Genomic DNA, 20048 nt, shown 5'->3' with positions numbered 1-20048 from the left:
TCTTTCCTACACCCCTCGATTCAGGACATGGTCTATATACGCTCTCTATCTTTACCAAATAATACTTTTGATTTTTTTTTTGTCTAAAACTATCTAAAATGAACCGTGAAAAGCCACGGGTTTGGCCGACCCAACCAAGGCCGGTTCGGTTTGTCTTTTTTTTTTCTAAATTGTGAATACTAATTTGGCCTAAAATTAGCATCAAAACCGGCTGAACCGAACACGATAATCTGAGTTAAGTAGTAATTAATTATTTAATTGTGCACCTTTCATTACATGTCATGTTTAGTTGACCTTATTTTTGTGTATATAAAATTAACCTGATTTTGTGTGTTTACTAAAACTGTAATACAATTGTACGGCGACGATTACTAAAAAACAAATTGATAATTATTTTATTATTGACGTTTACACATTCTAAGATGACAAATATAACTTTTCAACCTTGGTTACTTGATACAGAGGATCAACCAGTTTCACTATCAAAGAAAATGTGTTTTTTTTTTTAATTTAAATTTATTTTTCTACACGAATTCATGATGAACAAAAACACCAAACGAAACTCATGATGAACAAAAACACAAAACGAAACTCAAAGCAATAGGTCTAGTTTAAACGGGTTCGGTTTGGAAAGAACTGATGAGTTCATAAGTTGGCCCGTTTAACTTTTTCTATTTTTAGTTCTTTTTCATTGTTTTTTATGTTATAACTTAAAACAATTGGCTACTTTATGCCAAAGTTTTTAAAGAGAATTGGTACCAGCAGTGGCGAAGCTTGGGTTTAGTCACGGGGGTGACCGAAGTCACGGACTTAAAAATTTTCGGGTCGACGATTCGGTTCGTGTCGGTGATTCGGGTCGGATCAAACAATATGACATTCATATATCTAATTTTCTTCATTTATTCAAACAATTGTTCTTACAATAAAAAAATAAATAATTTTTTAACCAACAAAGACCTAAAATATTCATGATTATGCGAGAGGAAAGGTGAGTAGTGATAAGCAGATTCGGTATTGATACCGGGTACCGGTACCGAAATCGGTACAGATTTCGTACCGTCGGTGCCGAATAGATACCAAAGTTTTGAGTTTTGGTACCGGTATATATCTCAAATTTTACCTTCAATACCGGTATCGAACCGAATATTTGGTATCAGTACCGGCACCGGTACGGTACCGATCTCATCCCTAAGGGTGAATACCTAGAAGAAGAATTGCAAAGGCCTATAATATTTATAAAACCAAATCTTTTACTATTCGACTACTATTTTGTAACTTTTGTTTGTAAATATTGCGAGGTTTTAGATAAAAATAACCAAACGATGGGGTATTATATTTAAAAAAAATCAGTAGTGACCGGTAGTATTTTGGAAAAATACATCAGGGTGACCGCGCTTAATACCTATAAAAGTTTTCGAGAAAAATCGCAAAATTTACCATGCTAACGGTGAAAACGGCAGTGGCCGGGGCCACCCCTGGTCCCTACATAGCTTCGCCCCTGGTACCAGCTATTGATGAATGGAACACGTATTTGGCTAAACACCCAAACATCTTTATTGAGAAACTCACTCAAAACTCAATTACAATAATGAAACCCTACACAGTTTATATGGACCAAACCTAAACACGTTTGAGTCTAACTAGGATTCCTAAACAACAGGTAAATAAACCTAACAGCCTAAACCAACATGTATTAGGAAGTATTAGGATCCATATATATAACTTGTGCCTTGCCTTGCACTTCAAGGAAGATCATTCAAAATTGCCAACAATTTTAACACTATAAGAGAAATTGATATTAACTTTCACAATTTACACAGTAATTGTTTAGCATGCGTTTTATTTTTGTTTTTTTTTTGCTATAAGGTTGTAGTTTTAGAGTACTAAGATGATTTATTTAAAATCGAGTTAAAAATGCCGTGTTCGTGTCAACCCGTGAATACCATGTTGTGTTCAGATTCATGAATCTCAGTGTCGTGTTTGGCTTCTAACCTACGAATTCAAACCGTTTAAACTCATATAAAATCAATTAATCCCCAAAAATAGTATGTGTGTGTATATATTTATATATTTATTCGTGAGTTGATAAACACAAATGTGGGACTGACAATCAAATGGGCGGGGGCCTAAAGTTTGGTATCAACACTCTAGCTTATTCTCGTTAATTAGCTGTGAAAAGACGAAAATGCCCTCATAAATATGAAAAACAAATGTGTTAATTTTGTTCCTAACTGAATCTTAAATTAGTGGTGACAACTGACAGGCTTAGTTATTTATGCTTGTTTACTTTTTAAGTTTTTTTTTCTTCAATTTAGATACAACTTTTAGTGACATGTTTTTCTTAATTCATATATGCATCAAATACTAGTATTATTAATTTTAATTTTATTTTTTAAACAATCAGTTAAGGCGCTAAACCAGGCGAGATTAGAAGCAAATGTGAGGATGAAAGGCGATCAAAGCTACCGAAACAAGTGGCCGAGCCCTTATGCCATACTGTGTGGCGTCTTGCTTTTGCTGTCATTTTTGCAATATGTTTATTCGCCATTTAAATGGGTGGCTCTTGGAGCTGTCGCTGTCGGGATTGTACCGCTGATTTTGAAAGCTGTTGCTTCACTACGTAACCTTCGAATCGACATCAATGTTCTCATGATCATAGCAGGTACACAATCTGACTATAATAAATGATAACAGTTATAATATTGATATAACAATTCAAAAATTGTTAATGTTTATACTAAAGTCAAACAAGACCCATATTTTTTTTCCGTGTCAAAGACGTCAACCCTAACGTCAGGTCGGATCATGTGACGGGTCGAAACTAGTTCTGGTCAACATGGTCTGTTTTAAAGAAGTCTAAAAATGTTTTGCAGTTGCTGGGTCCATAATTCTTAAGGACTACTGGGAAGCGGGGACGATTGTGTTTCTGCTGACCATCTCAGAATGGCTTGAGACGCGGGCCAGCCACAAGGCAACCGCGGTGATGTCATCGTTAATGAGCATAGCCCCTCAAAAGGCTGTGCTCGCTGACACTGGCGAAGAAGTCAACACTAAGGATGTTATGGTCAACACCCGACTTGCGGTGAAAGCTGGGACCATGATCCCCATTGACGGGGTAGTCGTTGAAGGAAACTGCGAAGTTGACGAGAAGGCGTTAACCGGTGAATCGTTTCCCGTGTCCAAACAAGTGGATTCCATTGTTTGGGCCGGCACGGTCAACTTAAATGGTACATTTTAATCTTCAATTGTCATTTGACATAATAAGTCAAAGTTTGACACAATGTTTTTTTTTTCAGGTTATATTAGTGTGAAAACTTCTGCTCTAGCTGATGCTTGTGTGGTGGCAAAGATGGCAAAACTCGTTGAAGAAGCTCAAAATAGTAAATCAAAAACTCAGCGATATGTTGACAAAATCGCCAACTATTACACCCCCGGTAAGGTTTAATTTCTTTATATATATATATATAACATATATATAACATTTTAATGTAAAATTAAATATTACTTGAAATCAGTTCGCTAAATGCTCGAATCGAGCCGAGCTTATACGAGCTGCAACCTAAAATGAGTTTTTTTAATAAAGAACTTAGGCTCTAGCTGCTCGCAAGCCTAAATGAGCCTATTTTTATATAATTTTTCTTTAGTATATCTAATATATATTTTTAGGATTATTGGATTTAAATAATCCCACCTTTAATGAATTGGCCAATAATAATCCCACCTCCGGTATTTCCCCGCTGGCAGTCCCACCTTTTCAAGGTTTTTTGTTTTATGATCCCCCGTTAAAAATAATTAACGGGGTTAAGTTTTCGCTGATGTGGCTATTGACTTGGCATTTTTCATTATCTACATACGTGGAATCCTCAGCCTTTCTCTTATTTTTAAAAATCGTAAATACTTGATGAATACTGAACCCACGATGCTTAATCAATCAACCCCATTCATTTCCTAACTGAACCCTAATTTGAAGAACACAATCGTCAAAATCCCAAGGAGAATTTGTTAATCAATCAACCTCCACGTCATCGTCATTCTCTTCGTCGTCACTATCAGCTCACCGAACCCATTCGTTCCCCGATCAAATGAGTCACCGGATTGAAGGCGCCGACGGCGAGGTGGAGTCTATTTGCCGGTCGTTAGGTCTCTCAGGGCCTGAAGACTTTGCAATTCCGGTGGCCGAGTGGGAAGCCCGTAAATCTGTTACGCCGGAGAAAATTAGGGTTTTGGATGAGGAGTCTGCTACGCCGGAGAATATTATTGAGTCTTTGATTGACGTCAGCAGGGTTTTGGATGAGGGGAAGAGTGGGATTAAGGGAGTACGGCCGCCTCCGGTGCTAGCTCGTCCGCAGGTGGATGATTTGGGTTCGAGTTGGGATTTGATTCGTGGGTTTGCTCCTGCGGCTGATGTTGTTGAAGAGGATGAGTTAACAAGTATTTACGGTTTTTAAAAATAATTAGGGTTCAGTTAGGAAAAAAAAAGGTAAAAGCCATGTAGGATAATGAAAATGCCAAGTCACTAGCCACATTACGGTTCGTATCCTTTTTTTAGTTTCCTTGCAGGCGGTGTCCTTTAAACATATTTTTCCTACACGTTATGTCCTTTACGCTAACTGGGTTAGAAAAACTCAGTTAAATACCCTCACATGAGACGCATGTGAGGGCATATTGGTCTTTTCGTCTACACCTGCAAAAATTTTATATAAGACTATCTTTCTTCCAGAAGCCATCCACCACCACCAAACCCACCATCAACACCCACCTTCACATCACCGTTCAACCTCCAGTAACCACCATCATTCCGGCCACCAAAGCCCAACTCTACAACCACTCTCGTCCCGTCTACCGTCCTCAACCCCGCCGCAATCGTTCCATCTGCTGCTCATGCTGTCTCTGGATCACCTTCACCGTCATTATCCTACTACTCATCGCCGCCGCAACGTCCTCAACCACGTCTACCGTCCTCAACCACGTATTGTCACTCCACGTGTCACAATTTAGCTTATCTCCATCCAAAAAACTCAACACCAAATTCAATTTCACTATCACCGCTCGAAACCCTAACAAGAAGACCCGTTCTCCTACGATCCGGTCACCGTATCGTTCGATTCCAACGGCGTGGACGTCGCGATGGGACGGTCTTGGCGTTCAAGAGTAAGAAGGTCCCGATTAGGGTTACGTGTACCGGCATAAAGGCGGCGCCGCCGGAGTGTAATGTGGATCCCGGAGTGTAATTTCAACCTTCAATCCCGGGGAAGACGATGAGGACGGCGGATGGGGAGTGTAATGTGGATCCCGTTGAAACCCAGATCGGCCGTTACGATTCCTACGAGTTTGAACCAAATCTCGCCGGAGAATATAACGCCGACGAGTTCGATAGTTTGGCCGAGGTGTACGGCCAGGTTTTGGTTTGATTTGAATTTGGATTGAGGAATGGGGAGATGGTTGGGTTTTGGTTTGATTTGAATTTGGGATGATAATGGATTTGCAGGTTTTGGGGTTGGTGGTAGGTTTTGGGATTTTGTAAGTTATAAATTTGCAGTACAGACGAAAAGACAAAAATGCCCTCATATGCGCCTCATGTGAGGGTATTTAACTGAGTTTTTCTAACCCAGTTAGCGTAAAGGACATAACGTGTAGGAAAAAAATGTTTAAAGGACATCGCCTGCAAGGAAACTAAAAAAAGGACACGAACCGTAATTTGGCTTTTTTTAAAGGACAAAATTTGTAATTCTGTCTTTCAATAATAATGTCTTGTTTTATAAATAATTTATAAGGATTTATGCATTAACAGTCTACTTCATGCCACTTTCAAACTGTTTTACATGTTTCTTTTAAATCCACTTTCATCACCAAATCAAGGTATTGACCCATTTTGTAAGTAAACGGGTCAAAACCGTGATATGGTTGAAGAAACTAACAAGGAGATAAATGAGGAAGCTTAATTTCTAAATGATCGGAAACTAGCCACAAACCGAATTAAATCCAAACCAAACATTCAAGTTACAAAAGACACCCCACAAATAACCAACAAAGCCATACTGGTCCTCTATCATGCATACGTAAATAACAAAACAAAGAAAAACATAAACATAACCGAACGGATCGTATCAAGACTTCCCCCTTAGCACTTTTTGACCTCAAGAAGTGAGTTCTGAAAAATCTGGAAACCGTAGCGTTAACTCATCCAAGAATTCCCACGTAGCCTCTTGCTTTCCTTGCCCTTTCCACTGAACGAGAACCTTCATCTCTGCCCGATTCCTTCGCTTTACCAACTTCCACTCCAGCACCGCCTGAGGTTGAAGGGAAAACCGAGCTTCGGTAGGGAGCGGCACAATTTTAGTTGGTGGTCCAGCCGCTTCTTTCAACAATGATACATGGAAAACCGGGTGAATTTGTGCCTCTTCAGGTAAGTCTACACGATACGCGACATTCCCCACCTTCTCTGTAAACATAAAGGGCCCGAAATACTTGGGAGTGAGCTTTGAATGCTTGTTGACTCTTAATGAATTCTGCATGTATGGCTGCAACTTTAAGTACACCCATGCCCCTGGTTCAAAAACCCGTTCCGATCTATGTTTATCCGCTTGCTGCCTCATACGGTTTTGAGCTTAAAGTAAGGACTGTTTCACCAACCTTATCGCGGTCTCTCGATCTTGCATCATCTCGTCTACATCCCTATCATTCGTGTCACGAGGAATATATGGTATGTGTAAGGGAGGACGATACCCATACAAAGCCTCAAAAGGAGTTTTTTCCAACGACGAATGGAACGTGGTGTTGTACCACCATTCAGCTAGGGACACCCATTTAACCCAAGTGTGTGGCCTCTCCATTACCATGCATCTCAAATAACCCTCCAAGCAACGATTAACTACCTCCGTCTGCCCGTCCGATTGTGGATGGTATGCGGTGGACAAGTTTGCTTCTATCCCTTGTAGGTTCAAAAATTCTGTCCAAAAAGCACTCAAAAATATCGGATCACGGTCTGATACGATTGACTTAGGACACCCGTGGAGTTTAAATACGTTATCAAGAAATACTTGAGCCACTTCTTTAGCCGAGAACGGATGCCCTAATGTCATGAAATGGCTGTATTTCGTGAGTCGGTCAACCACCACGAATATTGTATCTTTCCCTTTAACCTTCGGTAATCCACCTATGAAATCCATAGAAATATCCGTAAAGATCGTGTCAGGAATCGGTAGCGGCTGTAACAAACCCGGGTAGGCAACATTTTCGTGTTTGGCTCTCATGCACACATCACATGCACGTAACAACCGGCGAATCACCTTCGATATCCCCTTCCAAAAGAACATACCCTTGACCCGTTGGGTTGTAGCTCGCACCCCCGAGTGACCTCCCATGGCCGTCTCGTGACACAGCCGTACACCTCCTCCCTTAATTTCGTGTCAGCCCCAATCACCATCCGGTCCTCTTTTGTTAACCACTTCCCGTTCCATTTAAACCGTGGCACATGTTCCCCATTTTTAAGCTTCTGCACAATACTTTGCACTTCAATATCTCCCCTTTGACTTTCCAATATTCTTTGTAGCAATAATGGTTCAAGTTGGGAGATGGCCATCTCGAAAAGAGTACCGCCTTGAACTCGAGATAGGGCATCAGCCGCGACGTTCTCCCGACCTTGTTTATACTCGATGCAAAAATCATAACCCATTGACCTTGCTAACCATTTATGTTGCAGCGGTGTAGTGACTTTTTGAGTCAAAAGATGCTTTAGGCTCCGTTGGTTGGTACGGATAATGAAAGGCCCGGTAATGAGGTAATAGTGCCATTGTTTTACAGCCACCATGATTGCTAACAGCTCCTTTTCGTAGACCGACAAAGCATCTTGTTTGGGTGATAGGGCTCGACTTAAAAACGAAACCGGGTGATTTTCTTGCATGAGAACCGCCCCAATACCCCCCGCCGATGCATCTGTCTCTATTACGAATTGTTTCTTAGGGTCCGGTAGAGTCAAAACCGGGGCCGATGACAGGGCCGATTTAAGGCGTTCGAATGCGTCTTGGGCATCACTACTCCATTTAAAGGCGTCCTTCTTGAGTAAGTTCGTGAGATGTTTTGCAATCATACCGAAGGATCGTATAAAGTGTCGGTAATACCCCGCTAGCCCAAAAAAAACCTCTTAGTTGCTTAAGTGTTTTCGGTACGGGCCACTGTTGGACTGCCTCAATCTTCATCGGGTCCGTTTTCACACCTTCACATGATATTATATGGCCCAAATACTCTACCGCTCGGCCCCCGAACACACACTTGGACTCCTTTGCGAATAACTTATTTTCCCTCATGATGGATAAAACTTGTTTCAAATGTTGCACGTGTTGTTGTTCATTCCGACTGTAGACCAATATGTCATCGAAAAACACCAAGACTCCTTTCCGTAACATGGAACGAAACACGTGATTCATAAGTGCTTGGAACGTCGCTGGGGCGTTCGTGAGACCGAACGGCATAACTAGGAATTCGTAGTGCCCTTCGTGGGTACGGAACGCGGTTTTGTGCACGTCTTCGGGTGCCATGCGCACCTGATGATACCCGGAACGTAAGTCTAGCTTCGAAAACAGTGTAGCACCCCCCAACTCATCTAATAATTCTTCGATCAATGGAATAGGAAACTTATCTTTAACAGTTACCTCATTGAGACGGCGATAGTCCATGCACATACGCCATTGGCCATCTTTTTTTTGACCAATACCACTGGGGCTGCGAAAGAGCTTTGGCTATTCTGGATAACCCCCGCATCCAACAGTTCTTGGGTCGTTTTTCGATGACGTCCCACCGGTGGGTACCTGTAAGGACGCTGGCTTATTGGTGACGTTCCCGCTTGGAGTACGATCCGATGATCAAACGGTCGAGGCGGGGGCAGGCCCTTCGGTATTTGGAACACTTCAGCGAATTCATGTATAAGTTGTTTCCACGGTAGGCTCTCGGCAGGTACATTAGGGTCACAAAGGACCTTGGACTGGTACGAGGTCTCGGCTCCCCTATTAGCTAACTGCAAGCTAAAAAGTTGCAAGCTACCTTCCTTCACATGTTTGTTCAACATCCCATCCATTTTTTCCAGCGAACACACAACCACCTTGTTATTTTGCAGACCCTTCAATTCGTATTGTTTGCCCTCTAACTCGAAACACATGGTCATTTTTTGAAAGTTCCACAAGATATCTTGTGACGGCAGGAGCCATTGGACCCCTAAGATCATATCATAATTTTCCAACGTTAGGAGTAACACTTCTGTTTTGAACCAATAACCCTGCATGGCCCATTGAAACTCGGGGCAAAACTGTTTACACTCGAGCTCCTTCCCGTCTGCCACTCCCACGTTAATAGGAGTGATGTCTCGTACCTCGCACTGCGGTTTCTTGGCAACCCGACTGTCAATGAAATTGTGAGTGGACCCGGAATCGATGAGAATATGCAGCTGACGATTTCCCATTGAACCTTGAACCCTCATAGTCGAGTAAGACGACATTCCAGTTAGTGCATGGATCGAGATTTGGTGTTCTTTTTCATCGTCTTTGATGACCTCAGTTTCTACCTCTTCTTCATCGTCAACCTCGATGACATAAACTTGGCCCCTCGGCCGTGCACATTTGTGACCCGGTACGAACTATCCGTACACCAAAAACATTCCCCTTTCGCCCTTTTTTGTTCCAGTTCTTTACTACTTAAACGACGTTGGTTGTTACCTGGCTTAGCCGTGGCAGTAGTGGTTCGGGTGGGTGTGGGTAAAATTGGTAGTTTAGCTGCATTGGTAGGCGGAGTAATCTTTGTGTTGTTCGGCTTAGCATTACCCCCGTTCCATTTCCCACCTGCAAACTTCTCCTCAAGGGTTTCATTATTAAGGTCTTGTGTCTTGGCCAATCCATACGCTTCATGCAGTGTACGTGGTCTGAACATTTTTACCGGCCCCGGATGTCCGGCTTGAGGGTCTTGATATACAAACTAACGACTTGGGTTTCGCTTAATGACTTGTTCAACAACGAATCGAAAGCGGTGTTCAGTTCCTGTAACGTACCCGTTTGTTGTAGCGAGGCCATTTCCTCCAATGGGTCTTCGAACATAGCATCAGAGAAACGAGCAGAAATGGAACGAACGTACTCCGACCAGGGAACCTCAGCAACCGTAGCGTTTCTGGTCTTCATATAGGCCCGGTGCCACTGTAGGGCATCTCCCTCCAAGTGAACCGCAGCGCACCGCAGCTTGGATTCGTCGGGTGTATCGTCCATTGCGAAGAAGTGCTCGCAACGGTAAACCCAACCCTCTACATCCTCTCCCGAGAACTTGGGGAAGTCGATCTTTCCGATACGAAAGGGTTTGGAACCCCTGGAATCGGCATCGGGACCGGAGGACCCAAAAGAACTGCCGGACGATTGCGACTTGTCCCGCACAGCCTTCAGGATCTCTTCCTGCTGCTTGGATGATTGTTCCTGCTGTTTCATCAAGGCCGACAACGCAGCTTGGATATCACTGATGGCTTTATCGTGAGACTTAAGGGTGTTATCGATTTCGTTGTTACGTGTGTTTGTCATGGCGGCGGCGGCAGAGCTCCGATGAGGTATCGAGAGGCTCTGATACCCTTGATATGGTTGAAGAAACTAACAAGGAGATAAACGAGGAAGCTTAATTTCTGAATGATTAGAAACTAGCAACAAACCGAATTAAATCCAAACCAAACATTCAAGTTACAAAAGACACCCCACAAATAACCAACAAAGCCATAATGGTCCTCTATCATGCATACGTAAATAACAAAACAAAGAAAAACATAAACATAACCGAACGGATCGTATCAAACCGACACCTAATTTCGTTTATGGGTTATTTGCAGGGTTTCAAGCCTAGAGAGCAAATCTAGTCATCCAATGGCTGCAGCACTTGTAGACTATGCACGCGCTAACTCAGTCGAACCGCAACCCGACAACGTGGAGGAGTTCAAAGATTTTCCTGGGGAAGGAATTTATGGAAAGATAGACGGGAAAGATATTTATATTGGAAACCAAAAGATTGCCATTAGAGCAGGATGTTCACAAGGTAAAATATTATTCACAACATCATTTTAGATCTCATTTCAACCACTCGAATCAAGCCGAGCTTTAACAGGCACATTTATCAAAACGAGCTCGATCCTGGGCTTTACATGTCGAGTTTAACTAGACTCACAGTTCTAAACGAGCCTCGTATTTATATTATTTTTATTTAACGTTATTTAACGTACTATATATATATAGAAAATAGTTACAAGTATTTCACAACACCATTTTTAGATGTCATTTCACATGGGTGTAAACGAGCTGAGCCACTCATGGATTACTCAGGATTCGCTTGCCAAAAGCATGAACTAGATCGAATTTGAGCTTCACATATTGAGCTCGACTAGACTCATGAGCCTAAAGAGCCTGTTATATATATAATTTTTATTCAATATTTTAAATACGTGTATACATAATAACTATTATATTGTATATTTTTTATGCTAAAGATAATAAATTATATATATATAATGTTAAAGACAATTATACATGAACACAATTATATATTTGTGTTTATGCTAAAGACAATTATACATGAACACAAAATAAAATATTTAGTAAATAATAAACGAGACAGGACCGAGCTGTGATTGAGCAGTCGAGCTTGAAAATCTACTCTCGAGCCGAGCTCAAGCTTTAAAAATAGAGCTAGAAACGAGTTGAGCATGAGCTCTTCATGTTAAACGAGCCGTGCTTGAGCTTAGGTGAGCTTGGGTTAGGCTCGGCTCATTACATATTTTTACTCCCATCATGTTTTCTAACTTGTTTACTGAACTATTATTAGTTCCAATGAACCGGGGTGAAAATAACAAAGGGAAATCGACTGGTTACATATTTGTGGGGCCCACACCTGCTGGGGCATTTAGTCTCTCTGATTCATGTAGAATTGGAGTAAAAGAAGCACTCGAAGAACTTAAATCTATGGGGATCCGAACAGCCATGCTTACGGGCGATTGTGAAGCTGCAGCCGATTATGCACAAAATCAGGTGAATAGATAGAAAATTCTTGTTTCCAATATTAGATGTGCAATTTCAACCCGTTTATTATTAAACGGGCTTATTTGAGTTAAATATTATCTCTAACAGGTTAATTTATAAAATTTAACCTGTTAGAAATAAGGAAAGTCAGTTAGTTCGACAAATTTTCAACCCGTTTATATAGACATGGGTTTATTTAACTTAAATGTTATCTCGAACGGGTTAGATCTTTTAACCCGTCAGAGATAAAGAAAGTTGGTTAATAGACAAAAATAAATAAAAATTCAACCTGTTTATTTATAAATGGGTTTATTTGAGGCAAATAGTATCTCTACCGGGAGCTAAGGAAAGTCAGTTAGTTATTCGACAAAAATTTCAACCCGTTTATTCATAAATGAACTTATTAAAAGAACTAGATTATTATTGTAATATAAATATAACTTTTGTAATCACTTAAGTATTTATGTAACATTTTTCTGGAAATGTACCAACAAGCGGTTGCTGATCAACGAACATGAACCAACGCGTTTTGGCCCGTTTATGTCTGAACGGGTAAATAAAAAAGTAGCTAAAAGGAAACCGGGTTCAAAGTGACCTAAACTGTAATTTTACTAACCCTTAGATATTTCGACCCGTTAACCACCGTGCCCGACCTGACCTGTTTAATTCGCATGTTTATTTTGCAGTTAGGAGGGGCATTAGATATGATTCATGCAGGCCTTTTACCACAAGACAAGGCAAAAATAATAAAAGAAATTCAAAAAGAATCGAAAACCGCGATGGTCGGTGACGGGCTAAACGATGCACCCGCTTTAGCCACAGCCGACATTGGGATCTCAATGGGAGTTTCTGGATCCGCACTAGCAAACGAAACCGGACATGTAATCTTAATGTCAAACGATATCAGAAAAATCCCGGTAGCCGTGAAACTAGTGAGAAAAGCCCGCAGAAAAATATTCGAAAACATATTTATTGCAATCATCACGAAAGCTGCCATAATCGCATTAGCTATCGCGGGCCACCCACTCGTGTGGGCCGCAGTTCTCGCGGATGTCGGGACATGTTTGTTAGTGATTTTCAACAGCATGCTTTTGTTACGAGGCGTAACTTTGAGAACCGTGAAAACGCATTCGGGTTCTCATAATCATGCTCAATGCGTGTCGGGTACGAAGGTTCAAAAGCACGGTGGGTGTTGCGGTCATGGTCTCGAAGATAATGCACAAGAGTTGAAGCATTTGGTACAAGTAAACGAAGAAACCGACAGTTGCTGCACGCATCACGATGATCATGATAATCATGTATCCGAACCGGATGATAACGACGACTGTTGTCATGATAATCACTGCACACAAGATACGAAAGACGAGTGTTGCGCTGACGTCACTCATGATGTCAGCGAAGGAAAACAAAAACACGGTTGTTGTGCTGACGATGACGTGGAGGAGATACAAGAGGTGAAGCATGTGGTACAACCACAACATGCGTGTCAAACCGCTTGTAAACCAAAACAAGAGACCAAATGTCAAGAAACCAAATGTTGTAATGTGACTAAAGATGTGGAGTCACATTGTTCGGGGAATTCGGTTAACGAAACAATCAACGATAACAAGCCGCATTGTCACTTGATCGAGGACACGACGAAACATGAAAACCATCATCATCATCATCATAACCATAACCATCACCACCATCCCCATCATCATGGCTTGAAGAAGAGGCATGTAAGTGCATGTTGCAAAAGTTTTATAAGTTACAGATGTTGTGGGGCGCAGTCTTTGAGAGGTGGATTTAACAGGAAGGGTTATTTATCAGAAATTGTGATTCAGTGAATATTCACATTATCTTAAGGGGGATTATGGATATCATATACATGATGCATGTTAATAATGGGTGTAATAGAGGTATTGTTGCCAGTTTAGGAGTTTTATTGGTAAGATGTACCCTGGTGTAATTTGGTATGATATTAAAGTGTTAAGTTGAGATTTATACGAGTATGCGCATGCTTTATGACACGTGGGGGTGTGCAGATACAGCTGAAATAGAATCGAAGCGAACCATATTACCACATAGGTCATGTCGGTTCTAGTTTAGTATTTCAAAAAGATGGTTTATGTTTGGTTACTAAACTAGAACCGACTAAACAACTTTTTATAAATTTGTTTTTCTAGGTTTTCAAAATGATGGTAAGATTCCATTCATTTTCTTTTAACAGTAAATAACATTATGTCCTCGAATAAGATCAAATGAGAATGTAAAACAGTTTGACGCACTACAAATGTCATCGAATCGTGACAGCAAGAAACCCAGAAGTCCTATATTCTTTAGTAAGTACGGTGTATTTTGGTATTCCTAGTTAATCAAACAACATATGATATGAATTTAGCGCTACAAAAGCTCATTATCGTCTTTACCCAATAATTGTTACACTTTCTACCCGGTACCAACCCGCGGCGAGTTTTTAATGTTCGCTATTTATGACAATATGACACGAATAAATGTCATTAAAGCACTTACTATTCAAGTTTAATATAGAAAATATTTCACAAATAGTACATGTGGTAGACTGTAGAGATGGGCTAAAAACAGGTGAAAATCCATATTCGGGTGTTTAACTGACACACACACAGAATACAGCCGGTTTAGCCATACCCATCCAGCAACCTCCTAAAGTTTGTTATGGACTGAATCTCACCTAGCTTATTCTAAAACAATTTAAGTTTTATATTTCCATACGCAAAGAAATCTTTCTGTAAGTAAGCGCGCGGCTTTTAACCACGTGGTCGTGGGTTCGAGTCCCACGAATGGAGAACCTTAGATCATTTTATCACTAAAATCAAAACCAGATTGATGCATTTATTGGTTCTGCCTTTTCCATGCAATGTTTTAGTCAATCAAATTTATGCAGTTTGGTGTTTCATTTATAGAGTTGAGACTAGAGAGAGTGTGTTGTTAGGATCTCGATTATGCAAAATACATACACATTTAAATTGCATATAAACGAACACGAGAGACAAGGATTTATATGGTTCTGTTGCTTGTGTCGAAACGTACCCTACTATTGATGAACAGGCTTGGAGCGAGCCAAGCGCAGCTATACCAGGTTTGAGTAGTGAACAGTACAAACAGTTTATTAACATATTCAGTATGAAGAATTCGCCTAATTCTGAAATCTCTCAACCTATGGCAAACATGACGGGTAGATTGGATGAAGGTGACAAATGGGTTGTTAGACTCGGGTTGCACCCATCATATGACCCATAATTTTGATCTATTTCATGGCGACATCGAAACATCACATCGAAACATCACGAGAATTGCCTGTGACCATTCCCGATGGTGATTCTATACCCGTAAGGAAAAGGTTCATGTACCTTTCCAAATGGAACAAACATTCGGGGCGTGTTATTGTCAGAAATTAAACTTTGATTTTATTAATAACCAACCACGAACCAGAAACAAAGTCTTTTTTTAATCGAACAGAGAAGATATTACATCACCGATCATAAACCAACTACTCAGATCATCTTTGTAATGATCTGAGATTAACAACTCTCAAGAACAAAGGAAATTGATGATACAACAAACCCTAGATCTAGATATGAAATACAGAGAGAATACGAGCTGGTGTAGAGAGAAAAAGAAACAATATCTAGATAAAAAACAACTCTCATATTCAGCAGTAATATAAACCGTCAGCTGCAACATACTCCAAATGGGCCTTGGGCCAAAACCAGCAACTTTACTTCATCTAATCAAGCCCAATAAGACTCCACTCCACCATCTAATGTATTTTAAAACCTTGTGTAACATAAGTTGTTCTGGACTAAGGACATGATAATCAAGACCATGACTATAAAAGTTTTGTAAACACACAAGTGATGTTTGAAATTGAAATCGACATACCATAGATTATCCCATGATATTAACGAAGCAGACTGTCTCTTTCTTTGATTTTGCAGTGATGCATCAAGTGTCCTTGCGCGCAAACTAGCCGAGCTCAGTCCGTTTTGACTTATGAGAGCTCTGCCTCAAGCTTGGTTTGGCTTGTTTCGAGCTCTTTTTCTAAAGCTCGAGCTAGGCTCGTAAGTTGTTTTTCAAGTTCGGGCTTGCTTGGCTCATTTATTATTTGTTAGTTAACTAGCTTTAGAACCCGTGTAATACACTGATTGATCTAAATAATACAATACAAATAAGGTTAAGTAATAAATATATAATCTATATGAAAAAATGTATTAAATTTGTACTACTATCCATACCATGTGTATGAATCAAGCAAAATCATTACTGTTAGAAAAAGTTTATTTTTTATTTTTATTTTTACATTGGATGATTAGAATATAAAATTTTAATGTTGAAAAACTTCCAACAAACAGTTTATAAGCTGCAAATGACAGTATTAAAGTTCCATTTTTCCACCTTTGACTATAAAGTCCAGTTACACTGGATAAAAGTCAAGGGTCAGTTTAAAAGTGTTAGAAAAGTATACTTAACCTGTTGTAGAAAGAAACACAGATAGCCACAAACAACTGCTGATATCAGTGACAAACCTTTGAAAATCGACATAAATTCTAGCAACTATTTTATCATTTTGGAAAGTCTATTTTAGCATATAATATCTTTGACTTTCTATGACTAAATTGAATACTTATTTCTACTTTCATGACAAAAATAGTTTGCGTGTACCTTAATTTGTATACAGTTGCCAAAACAAAGGTAGAAAGAACCGGTCAAACATTAAGTTTTGTTAGGCTATGCGTCGGGCGAATTGCGACATGTGACGCACAGTCAGCAAAATGGTAGGAATTTGTTTTTAGGTATAATGTATGTATATATATATATATATATGTATGTATATAACACACACACACATATTAATATAATAATTAAATCATTCCTCTAACGTCGACAAATACCCCCCCGCCCCATTTCGCCCCAATTTCGCCCAGGGGCGGTGTTCCACCCTAATGTCGCCCAAATTCGCCCATCAATTTTGCCCAGTACACATGGCCTTAAGATCTAACAAAATCGAAATATGAATTTCATATAATAGCATGCATTGTTAGGCTAAAAAAAGAAATGGAACTAAAATTTTCTATCATCACAGCTTGTTGAGAAATGGAAATAATTTGAAAGTGATAAACTTAGCCATGCGTGCAACTTATCGTGTCACATCACTGCTACGTAGGACAACTAATCACTCATTGGTTCAAGCGTCGTGGATAACTAGCCACTATCCCATTAAATAATATTAATTAAACTATTTAAAAAGAAGTGGTAAAGTGAGGTGAGGTGAATCTTTTGATTGATTTACACAATTAATTCATTTAGTTGTTAGGGGGTTGAAACCACCACTTTCTTTGACATTGCTGTTAATTTGGGTGGTTCTCGCCACCAATTGCACCTCATAAAAAATTTATGGCGTCGCGCAGCAGGCTTTGTCATGTCCATGTGACATTGATGATGTTAGGATTAGTGAAGGCCTTTGGGTCGGGTTCGTTGGTTGACATTTAGAAGAAAAACGGGGGCGGCCCGTATAATTATGGAGGATTGCCCATTTGGAGTTTTCTTAGTCCCTACTCTGTTAAACCTAATTGTTATCTATATATACCTAGTCATGTATTGTAATCTTTTGTGCCATGCTTAATAAAAATACCCTAGTTGCAGCCCGTGGACGTAGGTCGCCTTGATCGAACCACGTAAAATTTCGTGTGTCTTATTTATTGCTTTCGTTTGTGCGTGTGTGTTTGTGTTTCCGCTGCATACCGACTATGTTAAATACCTAACAAGTGACATCAGAGCCAAAGGTTTGTTGAACACACAGTGCACTGAGACGAAGAACTTTTTTCCGGTTTATAAATCCTATTCATAACCCTTGCAAATTGTTTTTTCTTGGTGTGGCACGTTTTCCAAGAAGGATTTCAAGGTAATTGATTTGCAAGTCAAAAGGGAGTCCTTTTTTTTTTCTTTCTGTCATGACTAGTGTTGGTACCGGGAATGAATTCTTAGGTAGATCGATTACTTGAGAATGGATGATCGGTGCAATAGTTGAGTAAGAATGTGAATATGAAAGTGAAAGTGTAAGTATATTATCTTTGTTGTGTGTTTGTTGTGTGTCTCCTTACAAACATAGCCTCCCCTCTTATAAGGTCCTTATAAGGTCAGGGAGAAATAGAATAGACAATTACATAACATATAATATTGAGATTTCTAAGTATACACTATTTCCCCCTGGTCTCTAGTCTTCTCCGCGAGCCTCTCCTTTTCCTTCTTTTACCCAACGTGTCTTCTTCTGAGCTGGGCCGACCATTTTCCTTGGGTCGCCCACTTGGACTAGGCCACAACACCTTTATGTAGTCTTGACGAGACCAGCCCCTGATGTTGCTTTCCCACTCTTCCTTCACTGGGCTTGGGCTTTTCCTCTCCTTTGGGCTGTTGTTATGGGCCCATTTCCTATGTAACCTCTTCAAGTCCCCCGGTCGATTATTGTTATTATTTATGGTGACGATAATAGACTCGTTCGCTCAGCTTTCCACTTTTATGAGTGGCCCAATCGTTTATGTCTTTTCTTTCTTCCAAACCCAAGTATTAACTTTTTCTCTCTGGCCTAGGCCCATTTTTTGGCCCACTGGCAATTTAAAGGATGCAGTAGATATTTTTCACAGTCTTCAAGGTTATAATTACCTTCTATACACCTCTCACTTCTCATTTCCTTTTTTCACATACATTTTCTCCTTTCATCTTTCCGACGACCTTTGGTATTCCTCCCCGTCCTTCTTCGCCGTCAAACAAACATGTTGGTCTTTCTTTGATATTCTTGCACCATGAGTTGTGATGGTTTGTCCACTATCGCCTCCACCGTTTCTCACGCTAGAATGTTATCTTTTTGTTAAAAATATCAAATCCCCCTTCCTTGTCTCCTACTCTTCCTAACCTTAGCGATATCGCTGCCCGCTGAGATGGACTCATAACCTTGTATACGAGAAACTTTGATTGTGCTAACGTTCGCTATCCGTTGACGGAATTTCAACTCTCTTTGCTAAAACACCACAAGTTGTGTTTTTCCCAAGTCGATCCCCTGGGTTTTCTAAGGGTTACCCACTTTGAGGTGGCTTGTAGGGCGATGGGTGGCGCCGCGACTGTTCCTCTTTTCTGGCGGTTCTACCGTTTGAAAATAGATGGAGATTGGTTTACATTCGAACGTCGATCGGGTGCGGGTCACCTTCCCTGCTACTCTAAAATGCCAATGGGGTTCTATCCTCGCGATTGGAAAGATAGTTTTTTCTTCGTTTCTTCCTCTTTCGCTCCAGGACTGCGTTGTTGTCGTTCCACATCTTTTAAGGTTCACGACCCTGTTCCCATTCTACCTCCCAGTCAACATCAATTGTACCAGCTCTTAATTAAAAACCCCACCGAGGCCGCGACCTATCCTAAACCCTTGTTATATTTGGCCGGATTGAGCAAAATCTGGTTGGACCCGTCGACCCCTCCCACTATATTTGTGGATGACCAAGGTTGGTGGTTCTTTTACCCTATTTTGCTAGTTTCCATATGTCTTTGATATTAACCACTTATTTTTATTGCATGCAGAGATAATTTTAAAGGAACTTCTTCAGAAAGGCGCCTTAAAGTCTGCCGAATTTGTGACACTGCCCATTCAAAAGAGTGATGCATCAGAGCCTACCACTCCCTTTGCTGCCATGTCCCAGGGTTCTAGTGCCCGGGTTTCTCTTCTGATGCTGATGCTCAAAGGCCTGCCAAACGCAAGGATCCCGCTTCCGATATCTTTATTGCTTCTTTGAAAAATCGGTTGCACAATGCTAAACGACCTTGTCTCAGCCAGAAAATGCCCATGGATTCTTTTCCTGCTACCTCTCACGAAGTGATTGATGTCGAAGCCGAGTTGAGCTTTCCCACAGTGAACGAGACTGGAGTGGTTTCTAAGTTTGTGGCTCCTCAAGATGTTGATACCAATTCCCATGGTCAGCAGCCGAAAATACCTCAAGATCATCCCCAGGTATC

The 20048-nt window shown here is 40.5% G+C and overlaps 1 protein-coding gene across 1 annotated transcript; it reads left to right on the top strand.

Moving 5' to 3' along the window:
• Positions 1-2326: 2326 nt before the first annotated feature.
• Positions 2327-13949, top strand: LOC143567861 (cadmium/zinc-transporting ATPase HMA3-like). The gene is made up of 7 exons (XM_077054156.1): positions 2327-2662; positions 2874-3227; positions 3297-3434; positions 3994-4431; positions 10828-11052; positions 11836-12038; positions 12716-13949. Exons 1-7 carry the CDS (start codon positions 2353-2355, stop codon positions 13856-13858), a joined length of 2811 nt encoding a protein of 936 aa, XP_076910271.1. The 5' UTR covers positions 2327-2352; the 3' UTR covers positions 13859-13949.
• Positions 13950-20048: the final 6099 nt, after the last annotated feature.

The sequence above is a fragment of the Bidens hawaiensis genome, unplaced genomic scaffold, assembly GCF_021521415.1.
Source record: "Bidens hawaiensis isolate Kalapana, Puna unplaced genomic scaffold, B.hawaiensis_p1.1 tig00023659_1, whole genome shotgun sequence".
Classification (NCBI taxonomy): Eukaryota; Viridiplantae; Streptophyta; class Magnoliopsida; order Asterales; family Asteraceae; genus Bidens; species Bidens hawaiensis.
Note: the sequence above shows the minus strand (reverse complement) of the source record. Positions and strands in the feature narration are given on the sequence as shown.

What these genes read in the sequence shown, in the direction of transcription:
- LOC143567861 (XM_077054156.1), top strand. Translation starts at nt 2,353, where the DNA reads ATGCATCAAATACTAGTATTATTAATTTTAATTTTATTTTTTAAACAA. An exon ending in CGGCACGGTCAACTTAAATG is followed by an intron (nt 3,228 to 3,296) that starts GTACATTTTAAT and finishes TTTTTTTTTCAG; the next exon opens with GTTATATTAGTGTGAAAACT. An exon ending in CCGATTATGCACAAAATCAG is followed by an intron (nt 12,039 to 12,715) that starts GTGAATAGATAG and finishes TTTATTTTGCAG; the next exon opens with TTAGGAGGGGCATTAGATAT.